The sequence below is a fragment of the Helicoverpa zea genome, chromosome 18 (assembly GCF_022581195.2).
Source record: "Helicoverpa zea isolate HzStark_Cry1AcR chromosome 18, ilHelZeax1.1, whole genome shotgun sequence".
NCBI lineage: Eukaryota > Metazoa > Arthropoda > Insecta > Lepidoptera > Noctuidae > Helicoverpa > Helicoverpa zea.
Genome location: NC_061469.1, coordinates 8714991 through 8727801, shown reverse-complemented (window position 1 = coordinate 8727801; position 12811 = coordinate 8714991). Strand labels below are relative to the sequence as shown.

The 12811-nt window shown below is 35.0% G+C and overlaps 1 protein-coding gene across 1 annotated transcript in view; it reads right to left on the bottom strand.

Annotated features, from left to right (window-relative positions):
* LOC124638797 (vicilin-like seed storage protein At2g18540) overlaps window positions 1-12811 on the bottom strand; it is a 76169-nt gene that overhangs the window by 45964 nt on the left and 17394 nt on the right. The window contains exon 2 of the mRNA XM_047175903.1: window positions 6465-6992. Coding sequence (XP_047031859.1) covers window positions 6465-6632 — 168 coding nt within the window. The 5' untranslated portion in view covers window positions 6633-6992. The remainder of the gene's footprint in view (window positions 1-6464; window positions 6993-12811) is intronic.

The window sequence follows — 12811 nt, the reverse complement described above, 5'->3', positions numbered from 1 at the left end:
AATGAGATCTTTTCATAGAGTGATCAAGCGTCCGAGCCACATATGAAGCAATCATAGCTTCATTCACAAGCACGCCTACGCCTATTCTCTACTCGTAATTAAATCAACATCGGTATCGTCCAATATAGAGCCTGCAACATATTTATAGTCCAGCTCGTTGAGAGGGAAAGTGGGGCGTCAACGGTCTGCCTTGACACTGCAGTATTTATAGTCTACTCTCGGCTGTTATTGGCCTATTTCTTCACTAGCGTTTCTAAAATTGTCTCATTCAATCAGCGGACCTTTGTTTTGTTTTGGTTGAGATGCAACTATTTGTTAAGTCGTGTTTTGATGAGATTTTTTTGTTATCAATCAAAGGAATCATTAGCATCTGTAGTACTTGCTATAGCCTCATGGTAAGGGAAGATGGAGCTTGGGCAGGTGTAGTAATTCAGTCAAGAGAACTAATGCCACTATTATTAGGTGCGGTAATGTACTGAGCAGTAGTCAAAGACAAAATCCACTGCAAACTAAAGGGCAGAAGGATATTTCAACAGAATTCACTAAAGATGATTTCGTGCTCAAAACGCGAACATAAGACGGTAAACTCAAGAGCGTGAATCTTGAGAGAGGACTTTCACGGCCTTTGACTTTTAAAACTCCTAAGAAACAGGTCGCAGTACATTTTAATCAGTGTTACACAAACACAACTGTCTCAAGTAATCGAGCACTTAGATCAACGATCCTTCTAACTCCTGTTTGAGTTTCAAAGAGAAACATGAGAAAACATCAAGCTTTCATGAAAATTTTAATTAATTGGTACACTCGTTTTTCAATTTGTATCTGAAATCAATAAATTCACCACCGAACTCCAACAAGCGACAATTTAACAGCGAGTTAAAAAGTTTCGGCTGGAAAATGGAAAAAAATAGCTGAGTAAGACGAAGTTGGTCTCGTAATGGAGGAAGCAATTACAGAATTTAGCTGAACAGGCATCGACCTCGGCTCCAATAATCTGATAACACGGAGTTTGTATTGCATTCTCAAGCACTCTCGTAATTGGGACGTTAATCTGTTGTTGTAAATTGGTCCTTAAAGTTTCTGAGTTACTTATGTACCTATTAAGTAAGATATTTCTGAAGTAACGGATGGGGTATCTTGTAGCTTTTATGTAATTAAGAGAGACGATGATATGCAACTGTACCTACCTATAATTTTTTTATTCAATGAACGTTTCGAGATCGAATTAAAAAGTTAGAAACTTTTCAGTTTTACAATATCGATGCATGATTAGATGCATTTTAAGTATCCAATTTAAGTTTTTATAACTGGTTTTAAATCAATTTCTCAGGAAGTAACCTAGGCTCCCTAGCCTTGAAGCCATATGGAAAAGTCGTATTGAATTCATAGTATGCATAAAAGGAAGGACAGGTAAGTAGTCTTTGTATAAGTCCTTCAAGAATATTAAATGTTTTTACGAAATCAATAATGGTGTACGCTGAAATTATTGACCAATTCAGGGGGGAAAATGGGTCACATCTACAAGCCTCATTATTTACCCAATTGGTTTATTTTTGTCTTTGCATGCACGTAGAAAAATCCTTGGGTTTGTACACCCTTGCATGAAAAAAGGGACAATTTCGTTACGCCAACGCGAATTGGCTCCCCGAAAATCGAAGGCAATATTGCTTATAAATGGGGTTGCTAATCGACAATAATCGTAGGTGATCAGTCAAGTTGTCTAACTGAGGAAATTGCGTGACAAACATAGCTCTATGGTCACCGAACTGTGTTCGTGATATTTAGTATTAAATGTCAACTGGCCGCCAGTTTAGTATTCACAAACTAGGTCTTTTTAAGGTTTTTGACCTTTGGATAAATACTATAAGTATAATCTGGAAATATACTTATTAATATTACCTAAGAAGTATGTAGGGGACATACTTGAAATCTTGGATTTCTATCCGATTTATGAAATTATAAGTAGGTACCTATTATTGAAATATGTTTTACTAAGGGTGGGTTACGTGGGTAAGTTTAGTTGTATTCGTATTCCTTCCATATATCAACTGTAACTTATATTAATATAACCTCCTTTTTTGGGCACATTTGAGTGGTTTGTATATGTCCGATATCCGACAGTATATCATTAGTTTAAAAACGAATATTTTAGATTTAAATACTCCACGTTCCGCTATTTATTTAGTAAAAACGTTTGATTCGACATACCGGTCCCGTATTTACATTTCATGACAAATATTCAAATACAGTGCAAAAAATAGTAGTCTGATAGGGTAAAGGCGGGATAGATGCCCCACTTTTTGAAATATGCTTATAATTTAATAAATATTGGTTCTACATTAATAACACCTATGGATGTAACTAGTTTAATCCTTTATGTTTATTTGTGATTTGTCTTTTTGGACCTATATACTACACGTTTTGCAGATTTTAGACCTCAATATTTGGGGATAGATGCCTACCCCTATGGATAGTTGCCCCACCTTGAAAATACTAGCAAGAATAGATGCCTACGGTGCGGGATAGATGCCCTTCATACTGTATAAGTATATTATATTAATAATATTTATATATTTTTTTACTTTAATTTATTTGTAATGAAGAGTATTTTGCAGTTTTTAAAATCTTTTTATATTCATTATCAGATTAATTAAAATTAACACAAAAAATTCTAAAAGTATTTGTTCAACAAAAATAATGTATTTTATATTTTAAACCCTTATAAAATATTAATTATTTAGTTTCAACATGCAAAATCATAAAAATCATTCTTTCTTAAAAACTAAAATAACACAATATACTTAGCATTATAATATTTAACCGGACAGTGCTTTAAGTTTTCCACATCTCGAGGAAAAATTTCTGAAAAGTTTACAGGTTTCCTGTAACCAGCACTGACACATTACACATTGAATCCAGTCGGATGTAGACTTTGTTTGTTCATAGTTTTCAAAGCATTCTATGCAGTTATTTTTATTTGTATCTTTAGGCTCATCCTGTCCATCTCTTTTAGTCTTCTTCACCGGCAAACCTTTAGTTTTCTTTCCCTTAACTTTGTTCTTAGGTGAATTCTCTTCATCTTCACTGTTTGAACTGTAAAATCAATAAAAAATGTAAATACCTATACATAAACACACGAAAAATAAAAAAATACACAAAAATATATTAAAAATATATATTCAAAGCACTTATAATACATTCAGGGTACACGTGGTGTATGGAGGGATAGATGCCCCCAGGGGCACCTATACCGTAAAAAATCAGGGCAACTATCCTTTTTGACAGGGTTAGATGCCCTAGTATTTTTTTAAATAAATAAATACAATAGAGCAACTATTTACATCAAAATGTATACTTCATGAATTGGAATTAATATCTACTTATAAAGTTACACAACAGCAAATACTCACCTTTAAAAATTTTACGCTCGCTGTAAGTTCGCCGCGGAGATGAATTCACACACGAACGAAACGCGACCTCACCCCTCGACGGCGGGTGGCTAACTTAGGTGCGGGGTGCTTGTGGCTTCTAGTTAAACGGTTGTTTCTTAATCGCGAGCATGGGACGTTAGGTTTTTTAAAAATGGGGCATCTATCCCACTGCGGCATCTATCCCGCCTTTACCCTAAATTTATAAAAACTTTACGGTTTTGTTTGTTTATTCAGTAGAAAAATAAATATTTGGAACCTTTAGGAAATTGACAGGTTTTATTTTTTATGAATATGAATCAGCTGTACATATAACAGCTCATTTACACTAGCGGATCTTTGTCGCTTATAGCAAAACCGTGCTTATAAAATGCGTATAAGTGAGTGCGTGCAAGTGACACGGCCTATATAATACGCGCTGTGCCACTCGGAAAATCAGTGCGGAAGTTCCGCTAGTGTGAAGTTGCTGTAATAATAATTTTATATCACAAAACAGTTTTTTTTATATCTATATATTGTAAGGAGTTTCGAGACGACGCCATCAACTACCCTACCGTAGTCTATAAAAGGGAGCTGTCAAGAAGAAACGGTTCTATTTGATCGTCAGCTCTCGGAGTGTACGGAAGTGTTGTGATAATTAGTGCTGGTCGTTATTAAGGTCACGTAAGCCATTTTTCAAATCATTTTGTTTAATTATTGAAGTTTGCAGTATTTGTTTAAATTGTTATGTTGTGTTGATTAAAATTTCAAAATAAACGGATTCTTGTCGAATTGTATTTTTTTTTAATAAAATTCCACTTCTGAACCTAAAAATATATAGAGGCTCAAGGTTATGTATTATATACCTAATAGATGTGCGTAAAGATTATTCTAATTAAAATTCTGAAACCTTGTCCCATCCAGTGATGGTTGATAGTTATCATGGACATTCGTGGAGTCACATCCCATGAATGGTTTTTGCTTTGCACCTTGGGAGCTTTATTTGAATTGACATGGTTTATAGAAATCAATGTTGATTTATTATGTAACGAAATCATGAGAAACCGTTTTTGACTAATTGAGCAATTTGTAAGGTATTTCTTTTGGTAAACAATATAACATATTGATTGATTATAATCCACATTCCATATAATAAGTCCAATCATGTTCACAAGCAATTCACTGCAGCAAATTGCTTCACAACGATAGCAGTGAGTACTACGAATTTCTAGGTAATGGTTGAGTCATGGGAAAGTCGAAGTCCATCGCGTGTTGTCCACACCCAGTCTGCCTCCGTATGTCGACAACCGGCGTTTTTGTACAACTGACCTTTGCAAAACGACTTGATTTAGTGCCAATGCCGAGGAACGAATCGTTTTGCTTACGGATGGTAGCTGTTCACGTATATTCAGAGGCGTTTGTAAAAAAAATACCATCCGTATTCGAAACGGATCTTTTTTTTAAGCGAACTTGATGGATGACGTTTGACAGGCGTTTTCGAAGCAAGGTCATGGGTTCAGGAAAGCTTTTCATTATAGGCTTTCATTGGTCGTTTTCTTGGCGTTAATTTCGACCATCTTTTGGGCTGTTCAGAGTTAATTATTGTGTTTTAAATAGTTGAAGTAGATAAACTGCTAGACAAATCATTATTTTCAATAAGTAATAGTAAACAATAGTTTCAGCAATAACTTTGACTGAATATTAATATTGGCGCACTATAATCAGACTATGACTCATATTTCCACTCAGAAGCTGCAACTCTTGTCGGCAATGACTTAACAAGCAGTCTACTTAGTAACTTAAGTATTTTAATCTAAAAACTTTAAAGTACGTAGTTTTAAAGAGATTCGTCTCCCTTTAAGAGCTCTGCCGTAACGTTGAGTAGCATCAAGATAACTCTCTGCTAGTTTTCATTTTGAAATCTTCTTTAAATGAAATTTAAAGTTCCTAAAAAACTTCTTTACATGAAATTCAAAGTTCCTAGTGTTTTTGGCACATTAAAAATTGATGTAAAAAGGAGTTTGGTTTCTTTTAAGGTTTCATTAATGAGGTTTAGATACATGAAGATACAGCCTAGACTTCTTTACATAACAAACAAATAATTTTAAACAAAAGCATAGTACAACAGTAAAACATCTTAATACAATTTAACATTTCAAACAAAGTAAACAGTGAAAAAATCACAAACTATTCTTGCCGCTTCAGAAATGTCGCCACAACAACCGAACCGAACAATACGATACAAAAAACGTAGACTAAATAACGTTGGTACAGTCGCAAACAAAATACTTTCAATGTACTTAAACGTTTCTTAAAAATGTTCTAATCAAATCATGCGTGTTCAATATTGGTACTTAATTGACGTAATAAATTCATTTAAAATAACGTTATGAACACGTGTCTCAGAATTTTTATAGCTCAAAACAAAAGTTGCTACACTTAATTAAAGAGGTAACTAATAGGTAATAAGTAGCCACGTCACGAAAATTATGGTAGAATATGCCTAAGCTTTTCTTATGCATTTGCTTGGGTATATTTTATGTAGTGAAATAACAAGAATCTAGGCAGTGCACTTACTCACCCAATACTTTAGCTACCTGTTATTTTATGTGTTTTTATGATTCTCTCGCCTCTTCACGGCTGAGCTATAAAAATATATCACGCGCCGACGTTTGGCATAGTATGGTTTTCATCGCCTTTCTTGAACTGATTTAGTAACTGAGATTTATTTACAGCATGACTAATAGCTGCTGTTTATGATCAATTTAGTGTTTCACATTGTTAGCATTGTAGTTGTATTTCCCTCTTGTGCGAGTGGTGTTTTACCTTACAAATACAGTTTTAATCAGCTTTCATCTTAGCAAAAAATCTGCGTGAATCTAACAGCTATGGAGGCAAAGAAACTATAAACGACTGCAATCGTACGTAATTTAATTTACTACTTATTTATTTATCCGTTTATTCCAAGCATTTCCTGTCATCTAGTCTTGAGTTTCTGCCGGTTCCGTTTTATTTAACCTTCATTTACGTACTAATTAATATTAAACAATAACTTACGATTTTAGTGTTGAGGTGCATAAGCTCGCGCTCGGTGACTCGGCGCCGCGCGGTCTCCATTTGCTGCTGACGGTACTGGTTGTACTTGTACAGCAAATACATTCCGGGCAGGGCCAAAACCACGAACGGTCGCATCAAGTTTGATGACGTCGGCGCGCGCTGCGGCATCTTCTTTTTAACATTATTTTATTTATATCACTAGCTATGCACTTCTGTCGTCGACTGTACGCTGCGAAGCGATAAAGCTCAACTCTTGTTGTAATTTAAACTTTATGTTACTAGTATTAAAGATCATTTTGATTGTTGAATTAACAGTTACAATCACGCCACATTTTAGCCTAAAGTTAAATTAAAATATTTATGGAAGATTTAATTTTACTAGCAACACTAGAACTATGGCTTATTAGCACTTTATATAGCGTCACTACGGGGTTTCTACGTTTTTTAAACTGATTATTGCTTTAGTAATAGACCTATGTATTTATTTACACTGCGATGTTCTAGGACGTTCCCGGCATGGTTACGAATCTGAAACAAAAAGAAACGCTATTTTAATTTCAATAAGGTCCACTTTCGCTTACAAGAAACTTTTTTTTTATCAGACATTTCACCTAAGAATTTAAACCAGTACCTATTAAACATGAAATCTCCCTTTGCCAGAAAATATGCAAGGAAGGAATGTTACTTATTCTTGAACATGAAACTAAAGCTTTGCATGATATACAAACAATGGCATCAGATATTTCAGGGCACGTAAAAAGAGCGGCGCAACTTACGTGCATACATTAGTAGCTCGACCTTTCGCGTTCCCGCATACTGTTTCACTAATTAAAACTGCCGCAAGAATACATCTCCCAAATTGTACAATAGCTCATACTTAGTAGTAGGTATTTGATAGCATTCAAAGGCTGCAGTGCATCTTCTTTCTAGTATTTTTTTTTCTTTGGTACATCTCCCTCCTATCAGTTTATCTCATCAAAAAATCACGGGAATATGGATTCGAATAAAATTACAGGTAAATCGTAAAGTAAAAAATCGGCAAGTCTCAATTCTTAATTTCCTAGATATGACAATAAAATTAAGAAAAAGAAACCATTATGTTTCATAGCTAATAGTCAACAGCCATCACCAAAGTACCAGGCGATCATAAATTAACAGGCAGTCGATATTAGGAAGGCGACGTTACCCCGAAACAGCGCTAATAAGCGTGGGACGCCAATGACGCGATTGATAGCTTCCTCTCGGGAGCAACGTGGCCAGTGTAATAGGTTATTTTCCTCGTATCGATGGCTATAAATGTTCGTAATACGGTATTTAATAGCATATCGGTTTAATCGGAGAAAAATGGGCCGTTTCCAGTGATAATGAGATATTAAGGTGAAATGGGGAACGGGTTGTAGATTTTGCTATAGACATAATACTCCCGATATTTTCATCTTGGTGAATGGAACTGCAAGATATCTCAAATAGATCTATTGTAAATGATTATATCCATCTAGAATATCATGGCTTTTATAGCTATCCGTTTCTTTCTATCTTTGCTGACTAGGAAAGCCTTTTTCCACCACATAGCCTGTGTCGATACGAGAGGAAATAAACTGCATGGCACATGGCACGTGCCAATATTCAGCTTCACACGTTTTACAGTTATAATAGCAGTTTGAAATTCCTGTTTTTTAACGATTCGATGACTGACGGACGTGAATCGATTACATTCTCATTTTTTGTAGTATAAAATCTCTAAAACTAAGCTACAGGTTTTATTAAAAAAAAAGTCGGGTATGAATCTATGTATAAGTTCTAACAGCTCGCTTCCTGTACGTACTTACAGATTGAACGATATATTTAGGGTTTGTACTCTTGGGCACTTATCGAACATTATTGGGGAATAATTTATACTAAGTTTAGGAAGTTTTGGCTTCATAAACCTACAACTAGAGAGTGTGTCAAAGTTTCGTGCGTCGAAGTCGTATCCAACAATATTCAACAGGGTGTCAAATTGCAAACATTATGAGGCGGAAGTGAGGAAAATTGGGCCTAATTGTACATTGTAAGCTGTTGTAATTTAAATATAGGTTACAGTTACTGTAATAGAACTAGGCCAATATACATTAACATGATTTATAATTACTTCGGTACGTAAAGATATAAATAAATTAAACTGTACAAAATTACATTGGAAAAGTTTACATTCTAAGTTCGGCGTCCAATAAACAGTTTTATACTTTGTGTTTTGACCACATTTTTCAATTTTTTCTGTTGTCTATGTATTTACTCACTTATAATACCACAAGAGCTTCAAAATTATCGGGTATTTTCCGATAGGTTCGTTGCAAACAAATGAAGGAGTCAAGTTTTTCAGGTTAAAAAATAACGAGCGCGAAGCGCGAGTGATTTTTCCTGAAAAACTTGACGACTTTATTTGTTTGCAGGGAACCTTGAGGGAAATGCCAGATAATTATGAAGCTCGTGTGGTATTCGGGAGATTATTTTTCCGTCCCAAATGTCGGCCACAACCTGTCAGTTTGACGTAGCAACGACCAGAGAAAATATTCAAAAAATTTTCAGTATAATACCATGTAGGTTGTACCACGTGACGTCGAATGGTGCAATTCTATTGGTCGATATTTGGGTCGGAAAAATAATCTAAATTATTTTAAAGTTCACTTCAAACAAGTTTGCGTTATTAAAGTCAGCCATTTAATGCATCGGCCGCGTGCAATACTTAGTGTTTTTATACTATATTCCTAACTTGTGTTATATTTCCTTATTTGTAAGATATTTCTTACAAACTATCTCCAAGAATCTAGTAGCAAAGGGTCCCAGATTGACATATTTGGCGCGGTTCATCAATAGAAGACATGCCGGATGAATTTCTGCCGGAATCACAATGATCCGTCATTGAGTAGCCCGAGTACGCACGGACATTCCCGATTGCATTGTTATAATGTTCCGACTGTATAGTACTAATGGGTGCTCCACTAAGGGTGCTTATCTCAAGATAACGATAGGCGTATTTGTCCTTAAAAGAACATTCATAAAAAAGTCGTGTTAGTTACACTAGTTATAACACAAGAATGGCTGAACCGTTTAAGCTGAAAATTAGAGCTTAGGCCAGGTAGAAGGACAAAGGATAGTTTCGGTCACCATCCGGCTACGGGATAATAAACGAATCATGTTCTTACTTGTACAATTCAACCCTGAAGCCATTGGTAACTGAGTTTCGATTCTCTTAAATCCCTTAACAGTGGACAAAAACTTATCGAAAACAACAAAGAACTATCCTAGCCTTACATCTTCAAAAATCCTTTGCACAATAAAACAGCGATGCCCTTTTGTCCGTCAGCATTGATCAGTACCGTTACGTCACAACTATTGAAAGTATCGAGCGGCTCTTAAGATTCATAGTATCGGTATAAGTCGGTACCAGTCGGCAGTATTGTCGGCGAGTAGAACACGAATCATTTTGATCGACAAGATGTCTAAGCTGTGAGCTGAGTCAGTGGATGTATGTACTTCATTTTGGTAAAATATGATGTACTTAAGTAATATTTATATTCTGATAATGTAGCGGTAATGTGTGAAAAGGGCATATCAGGTTGTACTAAATACGGCTAAGGTCTGGCGTTAAAGTTTCATAAACTCTTCACATCGCAAATTAAAAAAAAAGTCAAACTTCCATAAGCCCTACTTCCGTTTGATTTATTCTTTTACTTTTGTATCTTATGTGGACACTGAAATTGATAAAGAAACTAATTTCAAAAGCAAAACAGAGGAAAGGAAAACCAAATACTTAATTCAGAATACCTAATAACGTAGCATATAAACAACTTTTACGACGTCATAGCAGTATTTTATACCAACAAGGCATACTCATCATAACATAAATTCCCTGCCATCGATCGAACAGTGAATAAAATCTCAGCATACATTTGACATTCCGCCAAAACGACCTTGAACAACGACCGTACTTCGGTATTCCGGGAAAGCATTTCTATAGTTACCGTAATTACAATAAATCCGTAAACCAGATAATATAAGACGTGATCAGTCCCCATCTTTGCTATTAACATAATGATCCTACAAAATTCAGTGAACGTTCAAATACTATCTTTTCAGTATTGACGCGCTGTCTTCCGACTTTGGCCGAATAATCAATCGAAGTTTTGGAAATAGTTTGAGTTTGCACGCGAAGACGTAGTTGAGTTCTCGTATTCAAGAGTTGAAGTTTGGAGTGCATGCAAATGTATAGAAACTGCGTCTGCTGCCAGCTCTGATAAGATTACTTGGTGTAATCAGAGAATCGATTAAGTCAAAAACCATTCAATCAGTCAATTCACGTTGTTTGCGAAACATCCGTGTGATATAGAGAAAGTCACAATTCAAGCCAACAAAAGTCTTGTTTAAAGTTTAAATGATCTAATCTTTATGAAAAGGAAAGCAAATGACCCCGAAAATCATAAACAGCAACGAAAACGAGCCTCAATTTTCCGAAGAACATTCAAGCATTATCGAAGCCAATCCCTCACAGGTCTGTGGTCCTGGTAACTGCTTAAATAGGTGTAAAAGTTCTAGTATAAGCCTCCGCCGGGCCGACGCGACGTCAACATAGCTTTCGGCTGATTGAACCCCGGGATAACAAGCGTATAACAAGCTTAAGTCGAGAACACCGTTCCCGACTGTTAATGCAGACTCCACAGTGTTACCGTGTGAAATTGCCCTTAATTCCTCGTTAGACCTATTTTATTTGTGGATTTGGGAATCCAATTTTGGAAGGTTTAGGGGTTATATGATGTAACTTCTTGAAATGCACGAACTACATATTTGTTATCAAGAAAATTGTTTTGCAGTAGGTATATTTTACTCTAGAAATACATTAACAGATATATTCTTGAAGCCCTTGAAGAATATAAGGATTATAGTGAAGCATGGTGGGTAAATATTCTTAAAAAAGTTTACTTTACATAAGTATTTTTCAGGGACTTGGCAACTTGTAAATATATGCAGAATAAAAACATTTAATCAAAAACTAACGAAATAAACGTCCATAAATGCGTAATGAGTGTTAACTGAGTAAAGTGAGATTTTTACGTAACAAACTACCTATTAATATGTAAATGGAATTGTTAATCACTGAAACAGTATTTCATGAAAATGTATGTAGGTTTATAGGTTAGCTTTGTGCTTATAACCGATAATCATAATTACAACATTAAATTAAAAAGGTTAATGACCTGTTGTTTTGATTTAATGTTGATTGGATTTGCTCCTTTTATGAATACCTTGATTATGTTTTTAATTCGGTATTTGTTAATGTTAAACGTTTGACGTTAAAATAAGGAGTATTTATAGGTACATTACTTTAATAAATAAACGAAAACCAAACATCAAATCAACTTTTCTAAGTTTGTAAGTACTTTCTAAGTATATCTTGAACACCAATGGCTGATAAAAAGGAGAAGGAAAACATCTTGAGGAAACCTGGACTATAAAGTCTGAAATCACCAACCCGCATTGAGCAAGCGTGGTGATTAATGCTCAATCCTTCTTCGTGTGAGAGGAGGCCTGTGCCCAGTGAGGACGATAAAAAGGCTGTAACAGTAAACATCAAAAATACCGCAAAAACATGCTTTTCAAAACGTAACCATAGATCACTAAATAGTTATTCCCAACTATTTTATATTCTACTTTCAAAAATAATAATTCATAGATAAGTAGGTACCTGGGTTAACCTAAAGTAACTCATTTCTGATCCTCTATGTATCATATTTTCCTTCATATAGGCAATTTTTCAAAGCTGCCATATCATCAGTTCTAAACATATTGCTCCGTATAAATATTCCAGTCAGATACGTATTTGACTTAGCAAGTAAGGGAAGCTTTAATTCCCAATGGAGTTACAAATTCAAGTTGCTTGCGCCCGCAGAGATACTTTAAATGACTGAAAACTTTGTAAGATGTAGGTTTAGTGAAGTTTGTTTACTCAAGTTAATACATTTATGCTTTTGGTTGGAGTTAAGTTTACCTTTTGAAGGTTTTTCAAATTACATAAAATTCACATATTTTTTTAAAAACTTCACGCTGTCGATCACGTCATGTCGCATTCTATTTCTATAATGCATATATGATTCATTTCGTTTTCTAAAAATATGTTCTAATAAAAATTACTTAAGTAACAGAATATATTACTGTAAGAACACTTACATTTTCAAAAATAAATTAGGTACATGGTTTAACATGTACGTTAGTCATGGCTGTGTCACAAAGTACATCTTGGAAGCGCCATTCAAAACAAACAAAATATAAGTAACCAACTATAGGTGTAACACCACAACATCCCAATCCTC